This window comes from Schistocerca serialis, chromosome 3 (genome assembly GCF_023864345.2).
Source record: "Schistocerca serialis cubense isolate TAMUIC-IGC-003099 chromosome 3, iqSchSeri2.2, whole genome shotgun sequence".
NCBI classification, from domain to species: Eukaryota; Metazoa; Arthropoda; class Insecta; order Orthoptera; family Acrididae; genus Schistocerca; species Schistocerca serialis.
In genome coordinates this window covers 981,610,441-981,631,469 of record NC_064640.1, presented here as the reverse complement: position 1 = coordinate 981,631,469, position 21,029 = coordinate 981,610,441, and the positions used below count along the sequence as shown (strand labels likewise).

Here is a 21,029-nt window from a genome sequence, read left to right as displayed (position 1 = left end):
AGTTTGCGAATCGTGGGTCAGTCTTTGGATGCTCCGGTGTTTTCACTAGACTCTGGTGCTGCCTCTGACGCCTTGTATATGTTTCCTTAGTGTATTTTGCTGATGTTGGTAGTGGATGGGCATCCAGCCAAATTTCAAGCAAACACAGGAGCGATGGGCAGCCTAGTTAACTTGGATTGTAGAGGGCTCTTGTGGTGCCTGGAGTTGCAATGGCTACTCTGTCAGGTTGTGTTTTATAGTAAAACAGAGAATTCCTTTGTGGGGGCAGTACTTCGTCTCCGCGTTTTACAAGAATGTGAAACGGCAACTTACTTTGTTAGTAGTCAATTCACCATCACAAAATATGCCTTAACATGTTTTCTGTTTTTCGCTTCAGATTGTTGATGAAGTGCATTTAGTGTCTCAACCCATTCCTTTTCACAATTTGGACTCCCTACTGCAGTCCTACAGCCAGCTGTTTGAGAATACTTTGGACCAAGCAAAATACTTTGAGGCTCGTTTGTCATAAGCTGTCGGCAGTAGCCAAATTTTGTCATCTACCCCCATTCCCTCTGCCATGTGAGACAAGGTTTAGTCTGAGTTGCATTGTTGGCAGGATCAGGGCACTGTCTCTCCTATTTCGCCTGAAATTGGGCCATCATTTGGGCTGCGATTCAGAATCCTGATGGGATCAAGCATCTTTATGTCAATTTAAACAGATGGTCAACATGCACTGTGTCATAGATTCATGTCTCGCTCTGCAGCAGGCAGAGTTTTTGGTTTAATTGTTGGGGGTATAATATTCTTCCCCACATTGATCTGCACGATACTTACCTACAGTCACTGCTGGGCACAGTTTCTCAGACTTTCCTGTCCCTCGACACTCCTTTTGAGATTACCTTTTCGAATCTCACCTGTGTCGGAAAGTTACCAATGGTATTTGGAACAGCTGATTCAGGACATTCCCTGTTGCATCAATTACATTGATGACACCTGGATCATGGGCCCTACTTGGGAGAAGCATTTAGAAAACCTTCAATTAGTTTTCCAATTCCTCCTGGAGCATGGCCTTTGGTTGCAAGCTGGAGAAGTGCAGTTGTTTTTCTCCCAGAAGGTTCCATTTTTTGGGTCATATTCTTAGTAAAGATGGCCTTCTCCCCACGGATGACCACCTCAAGGCCACTGTCAAGATAGTGGTGCCCAAGAATCTGAAGGATGTCTGATCTTTCTTGGGTAAGCTGTCATACTGTGCTCAGTTCATTCCCCAGGCTGTGCATATTTCACAGCCTCTTAACCGGGTTCGCCAGAAGGGCGTTAAGTTTGTCTGGTCAGCAGATTGTCAATGGACTTTTCAGTCTCTCGAGCAACATTTATGCTCCAGTCCCTGTCTGTCTTTCTTCATGCCAGATAAACCTTTTACCCTGGCCTGCGAAACATCCCAGTATGGCATCGAAGCCATTTTGTCCCATCGTAACCTGAACAGCATCGAACAGCCCATCGCTTATGTATCAAACATGCTTTCCACTGCAAAGCATAATTATTCATAGGTGGGAAAAGAGAGACGAGCTATTATTTTCAGGATTAAATGGTTCCATGTCTTCCTGTATGGGGTAAGGTCGCCCCTCATCATTGACCATTAAGTAGCTGGTTTCATTATTTGGACCTCATTCCAAGATTCCGGATAGGACACCCACCAGTTGCAGTGGTGGACCATCTTTCCCAGTAACTATTGTTATGACATTTGTTACTGCTCTACCGCCCAGCACGCCAATGAGCCTGGCAACAAACCCTGTCAGACTTTCCACTGACAGTGCACAAAGTTATGACAGCCACTGCTCTTCTAGAATATTGTTTTGGTGGTCCAGTTGAGTTCCCCAGAGCACACCTCTGGGTGTTGATCCTGCGTGGCATACAACTGTCCTCCTCCACAGTTGTCCAGAGGGTTCTCATGCTTGCCACGGAGAGGCAATGCTGCTGTGTGGTGGTTCAGCCAGTGTTGTGACCTCACATACTTAAGTTGCTGCACGTGTCATAATGGGGTATGACTCGTATGGAGGCATTGGCACATCACGTCCACTGGCCAGTGACCGATCGTGAAGTTGAACAATTGGTGCATTCTTACAGAGCTTGTGCACAGAACCAGGCTTCACCGCCGTGCCAGTTCTCTCGTCGGTTGGTCTCGGAGTACCCTCGGGACAGGGTGCGTGTCAATTTTCTGACCCCTTTTTCGGCACATTGCAGTTGCTGGTGGTCAATGTGTTGTCCAGTTTCGTGTATGTAGTCAAACTCTCCCCCACATTGTTAACTGCCACAGTTTGTGCTTTGTTCGATATTTTTATAACCGTGGGATCCCCCACAACCCCGGTATCTAACAAAGGTTGCCAATTAATGTCACAGAAGTTTGAGGAATTTCGCATTCGCAACGGTTTCCAGCATCTGATTACCGCTCCATTTCACCTGACTTCTAACTCGGGGGTGGAATACTTCGTGCATTCATTTAAGACCCAAATAAAGAAATCCGTATCTGCCACTTCCTGTGACAATGTGTTGTTGGGCTTTCTTTCTACATACTGGGTGGCACCAGTCAGCAGGTGCAGTGTAGTGGAACGTCTGCACAGGTGCCAAATGTGGGGTCACCAGGACTTGCTGCACCATGAGTTGCATGTCACAGACTACCACGTTTTGCTCCAACAGCTGTAGTTTGGGCCCGGTTCTCCAGCCAGCAGCAAGGGTGGCTACAAAGGTGAGTAGTTGTCAGTAACGGATGTTGGTAAGTAGCAGCTGACCCGCCACAAAAATTATCTCCACTCGCACCCTGCTGTGACATCCCCACAGCGGCCTGCTTTTCTACCAGGTGGCAGTTAAAGTCGCGACGCTGTTGCAGATGAGGGCTCCCACTTGCAGTGGTGTGCTGTCATGTTTCCACCCCCTAGACATTCTCTGCTGTTCTCCCAGTGCCTGCAACAGCAGACCCGAGTGAAGCCCTCACCGACACCTGCCAATGTGGAGCTGTAGACTTTGATCCACCTTCCACCTTCTCCACCTCCTCATCCCCTTCATCAATGGAGGTGTCATCACCTCCACTGTCATCAGTGGACCACCAGTTGCCACAGCCTCTATGGTTTCCACACTTCCGGTGGTGCCGGAGGTGTCAGCATAGCCTCCCTTTGTGGTAAATCCACTGTCAGCTTCTCCAGGGTCCTCTTCAGTTCTACATCAGAGGTCACAACCCAAGCCTGTTCATTTTCGGCCTTTCCAGGGGAAAGGGATTTTGTATCCCCACCACTGGACATCACGATGAAGGCAGATGAGCTAATTTGGGTAATGCAGTGGGATAGTGCAGAAACCTGCCATGGAGGGTGCATGTAACATGTAAAATGGGCAGACCCAACTGCCAGAGTTGTTTACTTGCAGGCCAGATGGGCTGATGTTTACTAAAGAGTTCAAGCATCACACATCTCACCCAACATATCATGCCACGTGTTGTGTTGAGCACTTAGCTGTTAGCTGTCTGCAACCAGCTACTCAGTTTGTACTACACTCATCTCTACGTGTATTCACTCTGCTTCCTGTAGATCGACTCACACAGCGAGTTCCGTTGTAAGGCACTGTCGGCCCATGAAGTAGCCGTGCCAACCATCTAGTGAAGTGGAGTTGTCACACCTGTGCAGATACTACAGTTTCCATAAATGAGCACTCTGCCTTTTGTTCTGTCTATGCTAAGGTCATTCATTTGGTGGGGCTATCTCTCCTGAGCCACAGGGGCATTAGTTAGTTTAAAATGTGCACCCTGAAAGCACAGGCACATGGGTCTTCCCTACCCTAACATTTGTTTTGAACCAATTCACATTCTGACACAGTATAGAAGTTATTTATCAGTGAAGTTTCTGTCTCCCCACAAGTTGGAGAATAAAAATCAGATGGAAGAGAATTGAGAGGACTTGACAGTTTGCTCAAGCAGACCTCAATGTGCATCACAGAATCATCATAATCTGACAGAATGTGCATTTTATGGTTTACTTTTTCTTTTAATAAGCTGGAGATGGCTTATGCTGTGATACAATATTTTTATTGTAGTTTTATTCCTAAAATTCTACCTAGTTCAGCTACTTCAAGTAGTAAAGTTTTGCTGATCACCGGAACTTTGTCATTTGTTGGACCTCGTTTCTAGTTAGCAATAGGCTCATTTGTAACATTACTTCTACAGATGCACTTGCATGAGTACTTATTTTTTATTGAATTTGTGGTTAGAGTCAGAGAATATGCATTTGTTTTTTAGTTTTTTGCCTAAGCATGAGTGCAAGAGATGTTGCAAGTGTAGGGGGCAGAAGAGAATCTTAAGTCTTTTCACCTCATCACATTATGAACTTAATTACCTAACTTAATCTCCAAAGTTTTTTTTCTCTTGTAAGAAGACAAAGCATTCATTGTGTCACACTAGGTGTTTACTTGTGCAGTTTACACAGTGGAGTATTTCATTCCTCCATCAAGAGCTATGACTTGGCATTTGCTTCATACAAAGGGTGTTCAATAAGTAATACAACACATCTTTTCTAGAGCAGACTGATTTGATTCAGGATTCCAATAAATCGTACTATTCCCCACTCTTTTGGCTACAAAATACTATTTTCCAACATTATCTTTGCTTAATGCGATGGCCTTACACCAGCTTACTGGGAGGTACCACTCTACTGGTGAACATTGGAGACAACATCCTGTTGCATCAATAACCTCCCCATCCTTCACCTACTGCTTCCACAGAGTGCCTCCTTCATTGGGCCAAACAGACTGAAGTCGGAAGGTGTGAGAACCGGGCTGTAGGGTGGATAAGGAAGAACAGTCCAATGAAGCTTTATGAGCTCTTCTCGGGTGCGCAGACTTATGTGAGGCCTTGTGTTGTCATGCAGAAGTAGTTCATTTGCATTTCTGAGACACTGTCACTCTGAAGTCATTTCTTTGATTTCCTAAGCGTAGCACAATACACTTCAGAGTTGATCGTTGCACCATGAGGGAGAACATCAAAACCCTACAAAGCCCCTTCCGAGTCCCAAAAGACAATCACCATGACTTTACCAGCTGAGGGAGTGACTTTGAACTTTTTCTTTGGAGGAGAGATGGTGTGGTGACACTCCACGGATTACCATTTTGTTTCCAGTTCAATGTGATGAACCCATGTTTCATCTCCTTTGATGATGTTCGGCAAAAAATTGTCACAATCAGCCTCATAATGCGCAAGCAGTTCCCCACAGATGGTCCTTAGTTGCTCTTTATGGTCTTCTGTTAGGCAGAGAGAAACCCAGCAGACACACACCTTTAAGTACCCTAACTGGTGTATGACTGTTTAGAACTACCAACAGAGATGTCCAGCTGAGCAGCGAGACATTTGATCAGGATCCATTAATCACCTCGAATGACAGTGTCTGTACGTTCCAACATTGCTGGAGTCACAGCTGTGTGCCTATGAATATCTGCGACACACTGTTTTTTTGTCAAAAGAAACTCAATGACAGATCTCTGCCCAGAATGCACCTCCATCACAGACGCCACACTGAAGGCTACATATAGTGCCATGATCTATCCGAACTTCATGAAGCTATAGGGGCTGAAGCGGGAATATTTCAAGATGTCTCACAATACATTCCACATTTCTTCAGCTGCAATTGGCTGAGAGAAAAAAAAGTGTTGCAGTACTTACTGAATGCCCTTCGTATTTTTGACCTTCACAACCCATAGCAGTGTCCATAAATTTCTAGCCCTTGAAAAACATCACGAAGTTTAAAATGTATGATCACATTTTCAACTTAAATCTAGCTTTCATTGAGTCAAATGTCAAACTAAATTCTACTGTTTTTTCTAAAGTACCATTCACCATCTGTACTGTGTTGTGCATTTTCTGACCCTGCTGTCTACTCACTCCTCTTGAAGCTCATATGTATCTAGATACATATGGCACCACACTTTACCACTTCTTCATTATAGTTAGGAGTGTGATGTACTTCAAGAGTCCGATGGCTTTCCATGTCACTGTTCCACTGGAATAGTCCTCAAGCTGTAGCACACAGCACAACTTGAGATAGAGAATTTTTTATACAGGCTGGTACCTTCCACTGTCCTGCTGCATAGTGACTGCTAAAACATGGCAATGGCTTACAGTAATAGAAGACAAGCATCAGTCTCTAGACCCTTGCTCAGGAACTCTGGGATTACCAGATCTCCATTATATAGCCAAGTTTTGTGACACCTTGACCTTAGGTGTGAGCCAAGAGTACATCCAGCTTTCTGAATGCTACATACAAGGCTAGCATTGCCCCCCACTCTCCCCCATCCAGAGACTCGAGGTAAAACACAAATATGGCAAGTACTTTAACACTCATTCTTTTGTTGTTATACAGTGTGGCTAGAATTAATAATGGCTAAGTCCTATATCAAATGCTGACGATCAATATTTACTTTTCTGTATTTGAAGAAACACTTCATCACAACTGTTGGTGGGTGTGGTAACCCATGCAGATACCACCCCTATCGGCAGGCATCAAAAGCCACTGATACTGCTGCTGCCGGCTGGCCACAGTTATAACTCATTTGATTCTTCTGTCTGCAGCTTGTGGTCTAGTGGCTAGCAGTGCTCCCTCTGGATCACAGGGTCCTGGGTTCGATTCCTGGCCAGGTTGGGGATTTTCTCCGCATGGGGACTGGGTGTTTGTATTGTCCTCATCATTTCATCACCATATGTGAACGTGGCAAGATTGGACTGTATAAACATTGGGAATTTGTACAGACACTGATAACTGCGCATCATCATCTGCTTCTTCTGCCTCTGCTACTGCTGAGCTCAGTTGCCAGAGAGAGGCACCACTGTAAATCTACTTGTATCAAACCTGAATTGTTAAATATATCAGCTGACTGATGTGCCACACTATTATTTATGCTGCAAGTTACAACATAAGTGGTGGCAATAGTGGTTGAACCTAGTGTAAAGTTGTGTTAAAATGGACCCAGTGCAGCAGTAGCAGCTGTTAGGCATGTCCAGAGAGGCTATTTTTCAACAATTCTTGCAACAACACTTTGAAGGATAGAAATGGCAGGAGGCCTTTTTGGCCCAAGGCAGAAGACCCTGCAAACAATTGTTTACAGATGTTCTGGGATGCATTCATTATTTTAACAACATTGTTGTCACTGTGGCCACAGCAGAGGAACATCTACAGAACCTCAGGAAACTGTTCCACACTCTACAAGCTATTGGCCTCAAATGTAATCTACTTATTCTTTCAACTGTCAGTGGAATACCTCAGCCACATCATTTCTCATGAGGGAATTCAGCCTACAAAGAAGTGCGTGGAAGTGATGACAGTCCTCCTCCACCCTTCCAACTTGAAGGAACTACAATCTTTCCTTGGAAAAATCCCTTATTATAGTAAATCCATTCCCAATGCTACAGAGATTGCATACCTGCTGAACAGCTTTATGATCAAATGCGTCTTATTTTCCTGGTCAACAGACTATGAACAGGCATTCCAGATCCTCAGATAGGCCTTACTATCTGTGTCTTGCATCGCCACTTTCCAGCCGGGGAGGCAGCCGGTGGAAGCTGCTGACGTGTCTGTAAGGGGCTGGGGTGCTGTATTAGTACACAATAATGCCGATGGCTCTGAACAGTCAAGCTTATGTTCCAAAAACACTAAACACCACCCAGAAGAAGAGTTCCCAGATTGAAAAGGAAGCGCTTGTGATCATTTCTGCATTAAAACAGTTTCAGGTTTTTCTCTATGGAACCAAGTTCCATTTAATCACTGCTCATGAGCCTTTAACATCACTCTTTGACCCGCCCTCTAACCCGTGCAATTCAGTAGTCCGCCAGCTCTAGTGATGGGCTGATTTTCTCAGCAGATATAACTATGAGATACACTTCCAAAACACTATTCAGAATGCAAATGCCCTGTCCCACCTACTAAATACCCTGATCCAGCATTTGATTAACAGAAGACCCATTGTTTCAAATTAAATGATGAGGACCAACAAGTCACGGACCACTTTCCCACCAACAGCTCACAAATTGCAGGTGCCATGCATCGTTAAGATTCTGCAGGGATGGTCAGACCGGATCCCTGGTTGGAACACTAACCTCCGAAAGCACTATTTTCACCTCCATCATAAGCTCATTCTTGTGAATGACATCGTTTTGTTAACAACACACCAAAACTCTCCACAGGTGGTCCTTCGTGAACCCCTTCGACCAGATATTCAATTTCTCCTGCACCATGGACATTGGGATGTATCTTGCACCGAGTTACCGAGATATTAGCCAGACGCTTTGTCTACTGGAATGAAATTCACAGGCAAATTCAGCAGTTTGTCTGGAGCTGTCTAAATGTGAAGCATAGCGGGAAGCACCTCCCCAGTCTTTCTTGCCTGGCTTGTGCTCTTGCAGGCTTGGGAGAGGATTCACCATGATTTGACTGGCCCCTTTCTGGACACCACCTAGTTAATAGTCATCAATACTTATCCCAGATTTCCCTACATTGTTAACTGCTGTTCCACCAGTCTGAAGGCCATTATTAAGGTACTAACTTGAATTTTCACCATGGAGAGCCTCCCCTGCATGATTTTGTCAGATAAAAGGCATAGGGGTGCAGTTTTCTGACACTTTCTGCTACCAGAATGGCATTCAACACATCACACCATCACCTTTCCACCCTTCAGTCCAATGGGGATGCTAAGACACTTTTCTGCCTTTCAAAACCCACATGAAGAAATATGTTGACAAATCGTCTACAGATGATGCTTTAACCTTTTTTATGAGTTCATACAGAGCTACAACAGTTGGGGAGAAGAATCCAGCAGAGCTCCTCCACTGTCACCACCCATGCATTCTCCTACACCTCCTGCTGCCGACAGCAACTGTGCCACTCACTCCACCATCTCCAACCTTCACGATGGACACCTGGGTATGGGCACTGAGTTTTGTGTGTCAGGAAAAACTGGTCCTGATGGCCATCCAGCAGCAATGGGGCCACCATTTGTTCACCTTGGATGTGGATAACAGGATGGTGACTCATCACGAAAACCAGCTGTGGCAGGGTGGTAACCCACCTCCGTCGGCAATCACGCTCTAAGACACTCCTCGCAGTGACACCACATGACATTTATCTCCTTCCCCATCTCCTTTTTTTCCTGCCCCAGCTCTGGAGCCTTTCTTAACCCCTTCTCTTCAATCAGCATGTTGCCCCCAGCCGTGCACTCATCACTCTCCTTTTCTAGGCCACCTACTGCAGACCAGATGTCAGTGGAGTCACAGCATGAACCACCGTCAGACCTTCCCGAGCAGCACCTCCATCTGGAGTGCTCTCAACCCTTAGAATCAGATGTAGAAATGCAGTGCCCTCCTCTACGTTGCTTATGACCCAGATGCTGTCACCACATAAGCTCCTTCTAGCGATAACTCTCTCACCATGTGGGGTGACTGGGAGCTGGTTAACCCTGCATGCCCCTCTGAAGCTTGTACGGACATCGATCTTGTCTGGCACACCTCTCAGCATCCTGCCACAGAATGTTACCCTTCATCCCTGTACGGTGTTAGGACTCTGGTAACCCACGGTACCACCAACTCTTCTGTGGTGGGCATCAAAAGCCATCATACTGCAACCACTGGCCGGCCACAGTTATGACTTGTGTCTTTTTTCCACTTCTGCTATCAAGGGGCTCAGCCACCAGAGAAAGACACCACTGCAAATCTTCTGTGCAGGACGTCTGCACATGCACCCCTGTAGTGCCACCTGTGCCAGGCCTCACTATGGTTATCTATTTATGTAGCCACCGTAAGTCACTCGGCCTGTTTTGTCATCACTCACAGTATTGTGCATGGACTCATCTCTGCTGAATTATGCTTGTGGCTTGTTCTTTTGGACTGTGTACTACGTTTGGAACATTAGTATCAATCTTGAACTGCCAACTGACTGATGTGCTGCAATGTTATTTATGTTGTGAGTTACAACAGCATGACTTTGCTGCAGTTATGTATGCAGGAGGCTTTAAGAATGGGAGGTATTACGAGTCACCTGTGTACAGCTCACCTCTGATAATAAAGTAAAGACTATTAGTAGTGAGCATGCCGACATGTACACGTACATCAATAGAGAGCCCTTCTCTTCATAGATGAGTCTTTGTAACAGTAGATTTGTTTTGATTTGGTTTGTTAACATATCATCAAGTAATCCATGGAAGTGGTGATTTTGAGCAAGGCAGCGTTGGTGTGTGTGTGTGTGTGTGTGTGTGTGTGTGTGTGTGTGTGTGTGTGTGTGTGCCCCTTACAAATGAATATCTTCAATACCACATCAAATAACTCAGCACATGAGGCTGACAGCTAGATTCCCAAACATGAATGATACAGAGCATTTTTGGAATACTCTCTCAAGAATTGTTGATAGTTCGGAAACCAGCATATCTGTTTTGCACTGCTGAATGTGTTCAATCAATTAATTTTAATATTATGCAGGAATTCTCATGCTCTGTGTAAAGTATTTCACATTCTGAATCTGAAAATAACAGTATGTAAACTTTTTTCCTTTATATCTTGGTTCCCTACCTCTGTACTGATAGAAGCCAGAAGACTTCAGACCACTAGTGTTTATCTCTGGACACTACCGCTCACATGATCAAACAAAATTCAGCAGCAAGACTAACAGCTATAAGGTAATATACAAGTTACTCTGGGAAATAACTGTAGCAGAGGTATGTGACTTAATTACTGCCTAGAGTATCACCTTTCCACTGAATTGGAATTATCCTCTTGGGTTAGGTTTCTAAATGCAACAAATGTAAATCAATGGGCAATAGTGTGCTTTGATTGTGCTGCCTGTTATGTTGTTACCAGCTGAAAATCCGGATATTGTGACATTATTTGTGGAAGGCCTACTTCAACACCCACATGTAATTATTGCAGAAAAGTTTTTCAGTAAAGACTATTGCTAAAGGTAATTTCACAGTGCAGTTTTGCACATAGGCTGACAAAGTCCTATCACCCATAGACAAATGACCTTATGAAACATTTTATCATTATGTTTCCATATATATTGTCCCATCCAAACCACAATCAAGTCCAAATTTGAAGGCAGAGTCATCAATGAAGTTCAAAACTTAGTACAGTAAGCATGTTTATTACCAATACCATCATTCAACCAGAACAGAACTGACATCCTGGACGGAGAACGACGCTAATTGTACAAGTATCTAATATTCCAGAATACACAAACATAACATATTTCAAGAATCTTCCAGAAATAATAGATAATAAGTAACAAATAATTTCTAATGGTTAGGTTTGAACTGGTGACCCACAACACGCCAGCCAGGGATGCTAACCCCCACACCACAACTACATGCATCTCAGCTCGTCACAATATTAACACTGAACAGAGAGACTAGAATATGATACCAAGATACCACATGTTGAGACATTCATAAAACACATCAAAACAAGGTACTACAGGTCTCATGCTGTTCTTTCTGCCTCTTGGTGACAAAGCTGAAGGAAAACAATTGACATCCATTTTTATTTCAGGTTGACAATACTTGGAACGATTACATGAAACAGCTCATCACAATAAATGAAGCTGGAAGACAACTGGCCCATACATAAACTTTGTATGTGCCAGGTAAGGACCAGGAGCTTCATTACAGCAACTACCCTCCACTAACATAATGTCCTTGTGATTTGGTAGAGATTTTTAAGTCTGTGGGGAATGTCAGGCTATGAGAAAAATTACTAAAGAACTACTTTGACCCAGTATGAATCTTGTGCCAAGTGTTGTACTTCACACGCAAAGCCTAGGACTATCCTAGGACTATGATCCTGCACCAAAAAGATGAAAGTGCAGAGATACAGTGCTAATATATTACAGTTCTGAGGCACAGATCACGACTGAGGACTACCAAGCAAAACATGCGAACAAGTGCTTGACAACTATGAAGCTTCACTGCTTGTGAATGTATTTGAATATCTCAGGGTAAGACAATGGGTAGATGGTACAGTACCATCATTTGAAGTGTCTTTGACTAGATCCAGAGTCAGGATACTGCTGTCGACTTTGAAACAGCAGTTTATTGTTTCCTCAGGATACGGTGGAATGCAGCAAATTGTGCATCACACTGTGTGGCCACTGATTAGTGACATTACATTCCCAGCTCCTGACAATATAATTTTCGGGGCCTTCATGTTAACATAATGTTTGTTGGATCTATAGACTTTAAAGTTATGTATAAATAGCAATGCTCCCTGTTTCAGCTTCTTCTGTGCTTTGTGCTGTGTCTGTATGAAAAGCCTGATTTCAGTAGTAAGTGTTGCCTCTCATTTATGAGCCCATTTTTAAATTTTGCAGGTGAATCTGATCACTTTATAACAAAATAAACTTTTGTCAAGGATAATAACACAAGTAGTCATGTTAAGCAAAGTAACATTGTTATATGAAATTTAGCTACTGTACACAACATGATTTCCAATAAATAAATTAGTATCTCACCTGAATTGCATCTATTGAATTAGTGTCCTCCATACTTTCAACTCCAGATATAATCGCATTATGGTAACTACAGCTGCCCCATGCATGATTATATGGTGCCTGACATTTCAGGCCCTCAAGAGACCGGAAATCTTCCTGTAAACGCATACATTCATTAGTAAAGAGCATACAGATGTGGAAATTGGTACGAGAAATACATAGAAAGAAAAACAAAAAGGAAATCTTTGTGTCAGGTTAAAATGACACAAAACCAATTCAAAAAGGCTAAGAAATACTGAACAAATGGTAAGTTAATATATTTATACATAAAAACTGGAATATAGTACAAGTTACAGGTAAAATACAATAAATATATTTGTTTTATTATGCCCACACAAGAAGAAAGAGAAAGGAGGAAGCATAATAAAGAGAAACATTACAATAGATACTTGTTTCTAGCTGATCACAGCTGCTCTTAACAGAAAAGACACAGTGCATCAGCCGGAACACAGATTAAATGAAATCTTTCTTGGCACCCACTTGTTTAGACAAACTCTGATAAAATACAAAATTTTAAAACATACACCAAACTGTCAACAGAAGACAGACAACCTCACTGCACAATAAAAGTTCTTCAGCTAAAACATGGTAATGTTAAACAGAAGTCTCTGCATTTTGAGAAACTACCATACTTTTGTCACTAAATACCTTCCATATGAGTTATTGGTTGGAAAGAGGACAATACAACTGAGTTATTGGTTACTTAATTATTATTTGCAACTAGTCGTTTCTCCCCAATAACAAATTATTCCGATACAGGCTTTTTTTAGGCCACAGAAATCTACTACTGAGCAATGTGATGGCATATTGTATTACACTGCAGCCTCCAAAAATTAATCTGGGCATTGCATAAGTTTCATCATCATTTTGGCTATGCATTGCTCTGATGTGCAACAGAACAAAAGCATCAATTTTATGACTGAACATATTCATTGGTATTCTAAATATCTTGAATCACTCCATGGACACAGAGGTTCAGAAACATAATCTGAAATAGAATATTCCTCATACTCTTGTCTCGTACCAAATTACTCTGAGATCCAATGAAGTGCCACAACAGTGGAAGAATGTAATCATATCCAGGAAAAGCCTGGTAGACCAATCTGGCTCATATCTTCCCTAATTTCACAACTTCAGACAGTTGCCGAGATGATCCCTGCATAGAGTAATCATTTATTTAACTGCTGCATAAATTCAAGATTGACTCACCTGATTTCTTCATCAGAATTGAGCATAGCTACTGATTTCACACTGTTAGGGTCAGTGGTGGGTAATGCAAAATTTTACCAATGATGCTGCAATATTACAGAAACAAACAGATCATGTTTACTGTGTTGTCATGACTGGCGCAACTTAATATTGTTGCGATATTAGTTTTATCTAATTAACTAAGATTAAGTATGTTGTTTATATGTTTATGATTTCCACTACTTTTTATTAATGCATTAATATGCCCTAAATGTTTTATCGGCCCCCCCCCCCAAAAAATCCCACTCATCACTGATCCCAAACAATAAACATGTAAAGTAACCAAGTGCTTGGTGAACATCATACCCCAGATCAAACTCTTTTCATACACAGGAAGGTCAGAAAGAGGGGACAACCCTCCCCCCCCCCCCCAAAGATATGAGCTACTGTCTGTAATGCTCCACATTTACGATGTGGAGGAGACTCGTTACATTAAATTCCACAGTGACAGTTCTAAAGTCATTCAAAGAAAGTCTATGGTTGGTAGCGTGTAGATACCCAGGTCATGTAATACTAGTTGGAGGTGACTTTAACCTACTGAGTATGGAGTAGAGTGTATAGAATACAGATTCACTGCAGACAGATAGTCTTGTGAAGTATTTGTGAACTCATTTTCTGAAAAGTGCCTTGAGCAGCTAGTCCAGCAGCCCGTACACATGGAAATATCTTAGACCTAGTAGCTACAAACAAGCTGGACCTTATGGATGGCATCAGTATTGAGACGGGGATTAGTGATCAAGATGTCATCATAGCGGCTATGGTTACAAAAGTTAATAAATCAGTCAAGAAGCCTAAGGGTGTGCTTCTACTAGAAAGAGCAGATAAGTAGTTGTTAGCATCTTACAATGAAATGCAATCATTTACTTCCAGTATAATGAACATAGAGGAATTGTGGGCCAAGTTTAAACAGACAGTAAATCGTGCTCTGGATAAGTATGTGCCTAGTAAGTGCATTAAGGATGGGAAAAAACCACCATAGCTTAGCAATAAAATTCGGAAAATGTTGAGGAAGCAGAGGCTATTGCACTCTTGATACAAAAGAGAACACACAGATGGCGATAGGAATAGGTTAGAAGAGATTTGTGCACCTGCGAAAAGATCTCTGTGTGAAGCGTACAACAGCTACCACTGTCATACCTTAGCTAAAGATCTGGCTGAGAACCTAAGAAAATTCTGGTCTCTCTCAACTCACTGACCAGTCGGCTGTGGTAGTTGAATACAGCAAAACGAAAGCTGGAGTTTTTAAATTCTGCACTTAAGAAATCATTCATGCAGGAGAATTGTAGAAACATACCATAATTTGATCATTGCACAGAGTCCTGTGTTGATGACAAAGTAATAAGCACTCTGGCGTAGAAAAACAATTGAAAGAGTTGAAACAAATAAGCTGCCAGGTCCAGATATGATACGAATTCACCGGCAGCTGTGGCTGAGTGGTTCTAGGCACTTCAGTCCGGAACCGCACTGCTGCTACAGTCGCAGGTTCGAATCCTGCCTCGGGCATGATGTGATGTCCTTAGGTTAGTTAGGTTTAAGTAGTTCTAAGTCTAGGGGACAGATGACCTCAGATGTTCAGTCCCATAGTGCTTAGAGCCAATTGAAACATTTTGATACCAATTCAGTTTTACAAAGAGTAGCCTATGGCACTGGCGCCTTACTTAGCTTGCATTTATCGCAAATCTCTCACCCACCACAAACTCCCAGGAAACTGGAAAAAGACTCCTGTATATAAGGAGGGAACAAGAGCAGTCCTGCAAAATCACAGACCAATATCCTGAACTTCAGATTGCTGCAGAATTCTAGAACATATTCTGAGTTCGAATATATTAAATTTTCTGGAGACCGAAAACCTTATGTCCATGAATCAGTGTGGTTTTAAAAAGCATTGCATGTGTGAAACTCAGATTGCTCTTTCTCACATGATATACTGTGAACTATGAACAAAGAGCAACAGGCAGATTTCATATTCACAGATTTCTGAAAAGCATTTGACACAGTACTCCACCGCAGACATCAGTGAAGGCACAAGCATACAGAATACATTTCCAGATACGTAGTAGTTCCAAGACTTCTTAAGTACTAGAACCCAGTATGTTGTCATTGATGGTGAGTGTTCATCAGAGACAGGGGTATTGTCAGCAATGCCGCAGGGAAGGATGATAGGACTGCTATTATTTACTATATACATAAATGATCTGGCAGGCAAGGTGAGCAGCAATCTGCAGTCATTTGCTGATGATGCTGTGGTGTGCGGGAAGGTGTCGATGATGAACAACTGTAAGAAGATGCAAGATGACTTACACACAATTTCTAGTTGGTGTGACAAATGGCAGCTGGCTCTAAATGTAGAAAAATTTAAGTTAATGTGGATGAGTAGGAAAAACAAACCCATAATGTTTGGATACAGCTTTATTAGTGTCCTGCTTGACACAATGTCATCTAAATATCTGGATGTAATGTCGCAAAATGACAGGAAATGGAACAAGCATGTGACAATAGTGGTAGGTAAGGCAAATGGTGGACTTCGGGTTACTGGAAGAATTTTAGGATGCTAGTGTGACTTATTCTAGAGTATCGCTCGAGTGTTTTGGATCCACACCAGGTCAGATTAAAGGAATACATCGAAGCAACTCAGAGGCAGGCTGGTAGATTTGTTACCAGTTAAGTTCAAACAACACACACATGTTACTGAGCCTGTTTGGGAACTCAAATAGGAATCCCTGGAGGGAAGGTGACGTTCCTTTCTAGGAACAGTACTGAGAAAATTTAGAGAACCAGCATTTAAAGCTGACTGCAGAATGATCCTACTGCCGCCAACATACATTTTGCACAAGGACCACAAAGATAAAATACGAGAAATAAGGACTCATATGGAGACATATAGACAGTCATTTTTCCCTCACTCTATATGTGAGTGGAACAGGAAAAGAAACGAATAGTAGTTGTACAGGGTATTCTCCACCATGCACCGTAAGGTGACTTGCACAGTATTTAAGTAGGTAGATGTAGATAAAATAAAACTGTGGGTTAGTCTTTGTATGACCAATGTGCAAGTGACATACAATGGTGTGGATTCTTTCTGGGAAATATGGCAGGAAGAGCACCATGCAGCAGTTATCTCCTCGATACTGTGGAGTTTATTAGAGTAGTAGTCAACCATGGGTCATTCCAGTGAGGGGGGTGGGGGATGAGTAACCACTCTTCTAGACAAACAGTTGAGTAGTACATTCACTGGGATATGCCCATAATCAGAATATTCAGAATTTTTTGTACTATTTAACAATGTACTGCGCATAAGGAAAGAAATATCACATGTCAACAAACTCCAGGCATTACTAATAAGCTATAATATAATGAAATTAAGTTTTCAACTGACTGAATGACAAACCTAGTACACCTACACATGGTCTACATCTGTACCTACACCAGAATGATAAATGCTCCTATTATAGCACAAAAAAGGCGAATATGTTCTGGGAAGAATAAGGGATGTGAAAAAGGGAACTAGCTTTTTGACTTATTTGGCAACTTCAAAGACATTTAAATCAAAACACCTTGACATAGTCATGCTTTTAATCTACCCCCAGAAATACTTTTTAGCTATCACATGTATGCTCTTCAGCCATACTGTTTACCACGGCTGGCCTTTTTCTGGATTTTGGGCACAGTATCAGGAACTTTAGCCTATAAATTGCAAGATGCAGGTGTGCCAACACCATGCAGTTACAGAGATCTCACTGCACTGGGAAAGTAGGATTAACTCATAAAAAAGCACATTTATATCAAGATGTTTTGATTAAAATGTCTTTGAAGCTTCCAGATTAGTCGAAAAGTTACATCCCTAACTCTGTTCGAGACATATTTGTCTTTTTCTGTAATATGATAGGAGCATTTTTCATTCTGGTTCCCTTCTTTTACCATACCATAATTCTGACATTAGACTGCCGTAGCTTGGCAACCAAATTAGATATTTAGTGACTTGGGTCACACCTGATCCAGAATAGATCTTTTTGTCTTACTAACCTTGTTGCTCATAGTGTGGCAACATATAAAGCTCAAAACAACAGGATGACTATTAATTACATGTAATTGTCTACCTTCTCTCAAAATTTTAACCAATTTGCACAAGTCTGAAACATACAAGTGGCACACGAAAAAAAATTCAAATGTGTTCTTTGGATATAAAATCCAAATGAAGCTAAATTTTTGAAAGTGAGTTTTCAATTTTATCATAAGAATGCATTTTTTATTTATTTGATTCACTTTAAACCATTTCCACACATTCAATTGTCGTAAGAACGAATTTTAATTGCTACATTTAGTTCGACTTTAAACCAATGTGTAACGACAATGGATAATGTTCTGGCATAACCACAAGCACCAGAACGAAGAGGAAGAACGCACGACCAGAGAAGGCAGTGAGGCGACGTCAGCCAATAGCCCACTGACAAGGACCGCGCCACGACAGGAGCGACCTCTGCAAGAAGAGAATATAAGCGCCGCTCCTGCCAGCCTCGGCCAGACATTAGTAGGCAGATTTACAGAGTATTAGCACGGTCTAGCAGAGAGTGCTAAGAGAACAGTTATTAGTGATCCATAAACTGTGTGTCAAACATTTCATATACCCAAGGACTCTGAATTATATTGCCTGTCACCCATCGTTTGTGACAACATGTAGTACATTCAAGTTAAGTATTGTCAAATCTGCTCTACTGAAATAAAACTTTTAATGTTATTTGATTGCATTGTTGTATAGTATTCTGAGAATGTAGCATCCTTTACATACCCTATACGAGACGAGTGGGCCAGACACCACATTTGGCGTCGAGGACTCAACATTTTGGCGACGAGGACTTCCAAACAAACTCTGTGCCGATGGCTGCGGAAAGTTTTTTTGCAGGTGCCTTACTTCTCTCTTGTCCTACTTTGCAGGGGCGCTTACTGCTTTAACAGTTCCCTGTCATTTTTGCTAATTTGTGTTTTCAGGTGGACATGTCAGAAAATTTCTTTGTACATATTTTTGTCTGTTTGCTGCATTTGTGTCTTCCAACATGACCACGCCACCTGTCCCACCCTCTGCTCAGACGCTACAGCCACAAGCGTTAGATGCCACATAGCTAATGCAGATGTTTCAGTTTGAGATGCAGCAAATATCTATACTACTCAACACGGTGCAGCAGCTACTGGTCAATGCTGCGCACCCGACAAAACAAGCACCACCTACTACAGCTGTTATACCACCTTTTCGACAGTTTTGTGAACAAGAAGAAGAATGGCTCGAGTGGTTACACCAATTTGGGGCACGTCTACTAGCCCACAATGTTGCAGGTACTGTGAAACTTCCCTATCTATAATTCACGGTGGGAAGTGCAGTGTTCAGATTAATTCAAAAACTATTTCCTAATGCCACTCTGGGTGAACTCGCGTATGACAATGATATCGACTTGCTAACCAACTATTATGACCAACAAGAGAATGTGGCAGCAGCTAGGTATCAATTCTTCAATTCCAAAAAACAGTCAGAACGAACTTATTGCGAGTGGGTAACAGATTTGCAGGGTAGGGCAAGGAATTCAAATGTGCTTACCGTGCTTTCTGTTCAGATATTATGTTGTGTGATGTGATCATGTACAATGTACCTGATGTCAAACTAGAGAGAACAGATTTTGAAACAGTCCAATCAATCATTTCAGCAGGTATTGCAAATACTAGATCAGTACGATTCCAGTGCCTTGTTGGCAGCCAGCTATTTGCCAAGTTGAGTCCCTTGCTTGCGATCACCCCATTCCGCACCCGCGGCATGCGCTAGCCACGATGAGTAAACAACCTCCCACGCCGCGTAAGCAGTTTGCTACACAGGTGAAAAAAATTAAGTCTTGCCCTCATTGTTATTCATGGCACAAATGCCAAGACTACCCCTCCGCACAGGCTCAGTGTTACGCTTGTGGTAGGAAAGGACGTGTGCAATCCGTATGTTTGCAATGGAACAAACATAAGAATTCAGCCCACTCACAAAATTCTCGTCACAAGGCCCATGTCATTAATGCAGTATGTTCCAAGTCTGCAACAGGTGTTAGCAAACCTAGCAAGAGTGGAGTTTCATTGGTGATAAGTCAGTCAAACGAAATTTTTGTTCATTTACTTATTTGTGGGAAATGTGTGAATTTTAGTTGGACACAAGTCACTCTCTCACATTGCTTGATCGACACACATATGAACTGTTAGGTTCCCTACATCTGTCTAAAACTAGCATGCAACTGACAGCTTATAATGGACAAGACATTCCCATTCTCGAAACATGTACTTTGCCTGCCACGTATCGCTTACATATGCGAACAGTGACTTTTACAGTGCTATGATCACATGAGTGTGAGAACATAATTAGTCTTGATTCTTTTGATTTGTTTGACTTTAACATTTAGGACAATGTGTCGCCAGAGTCTGCATTCAACGCAAAAGACAGTGCAGCTAGCTTGCTAAAAGAATTCCCGGTACACTTTTCCGAAGGTTTAGGCACAGCTAGCAATTTTGTTGCATATATTACTCTCAAAAATAATGCTCCGCTGAAATTTTGCTAGGCCAGAACCGTTCCCATTGCATTACGGGAAACAGTCGCTGCTGAACTTAAGGAATTGCAAGATAGCGGAGTTATTGCGCCCATACCAGCTAGTCAATGAGCAAGTCCACTGGTTTTGCTCCCCAAACCTTCAGGTCGCATTCGCCTCTGTGTTGACTTTAAGTCAACAGTCAACCCACAAATTGTCATTGACACTAATTCATTGCAACACCCAGAGGATCTCATGGACAAATTAGGTGCTGGATGCTACTTTTCAAAAATTGATTTGTGCAACGCGTATCTTCACATACCGCTCGATGAAGAATCTCAAAAAGTGTGTGTCGTAACTTCTCATTAAGGCTTGTTTAAATAATTGCATTTGCCTTCTGACAGTGCTTCCGCACCCACCATTTTCCAACGGTATTTGGAACAGGTGACTGCACAGGTGCCAAACTGTTTGAACTATTTGGACGATACTGTCATAGCAGGTCATACACCTGAAGAACATATTGCAAATTTACGTTCTTTGTTTCGTGTGTTATCTGATGCAGGACTGAAGTGTAGACTGGACAAGTGTGATTTTTAAACCTGAGTTGTAGTACCTTGGTCATGTCATAAACAGCCAAGGTGTACATCCTCTTCAATTGCATTTGTTAGCCATATGAGATTTGTCAGTTTCTCGCAAGTCACAG

The 21,029-nt window shown here is 42.3% G+C and overlaps 1 protein-coding gene across 3 annotated transcripts in view; it reads right to left on the bottom strand.

Moving 5' to 3' along the window:
- LOC126471424 (zinc finger CCCH-type with G patch domain-containing protein) overlaps positions 1-21,029 on the bottom strand; it is a 176,790-nt gene that overhangs the window by 105,664 nt on the left and 50,097 nt on the right. For all 3 annotated transcript variants that reach the window (XM_050099564.1, XM_050099565.1, XM_050099566.1), the window contains one exon: positions 12,495-12,629. In XM_050099564.1, coding sequence (XP_049955521.1) covers positions 12,495-12,629 — 135 coding nt within the window. The remainder of the gene's footprint in view (positions 1-12,494; positions 12,630-21,029) is intronic.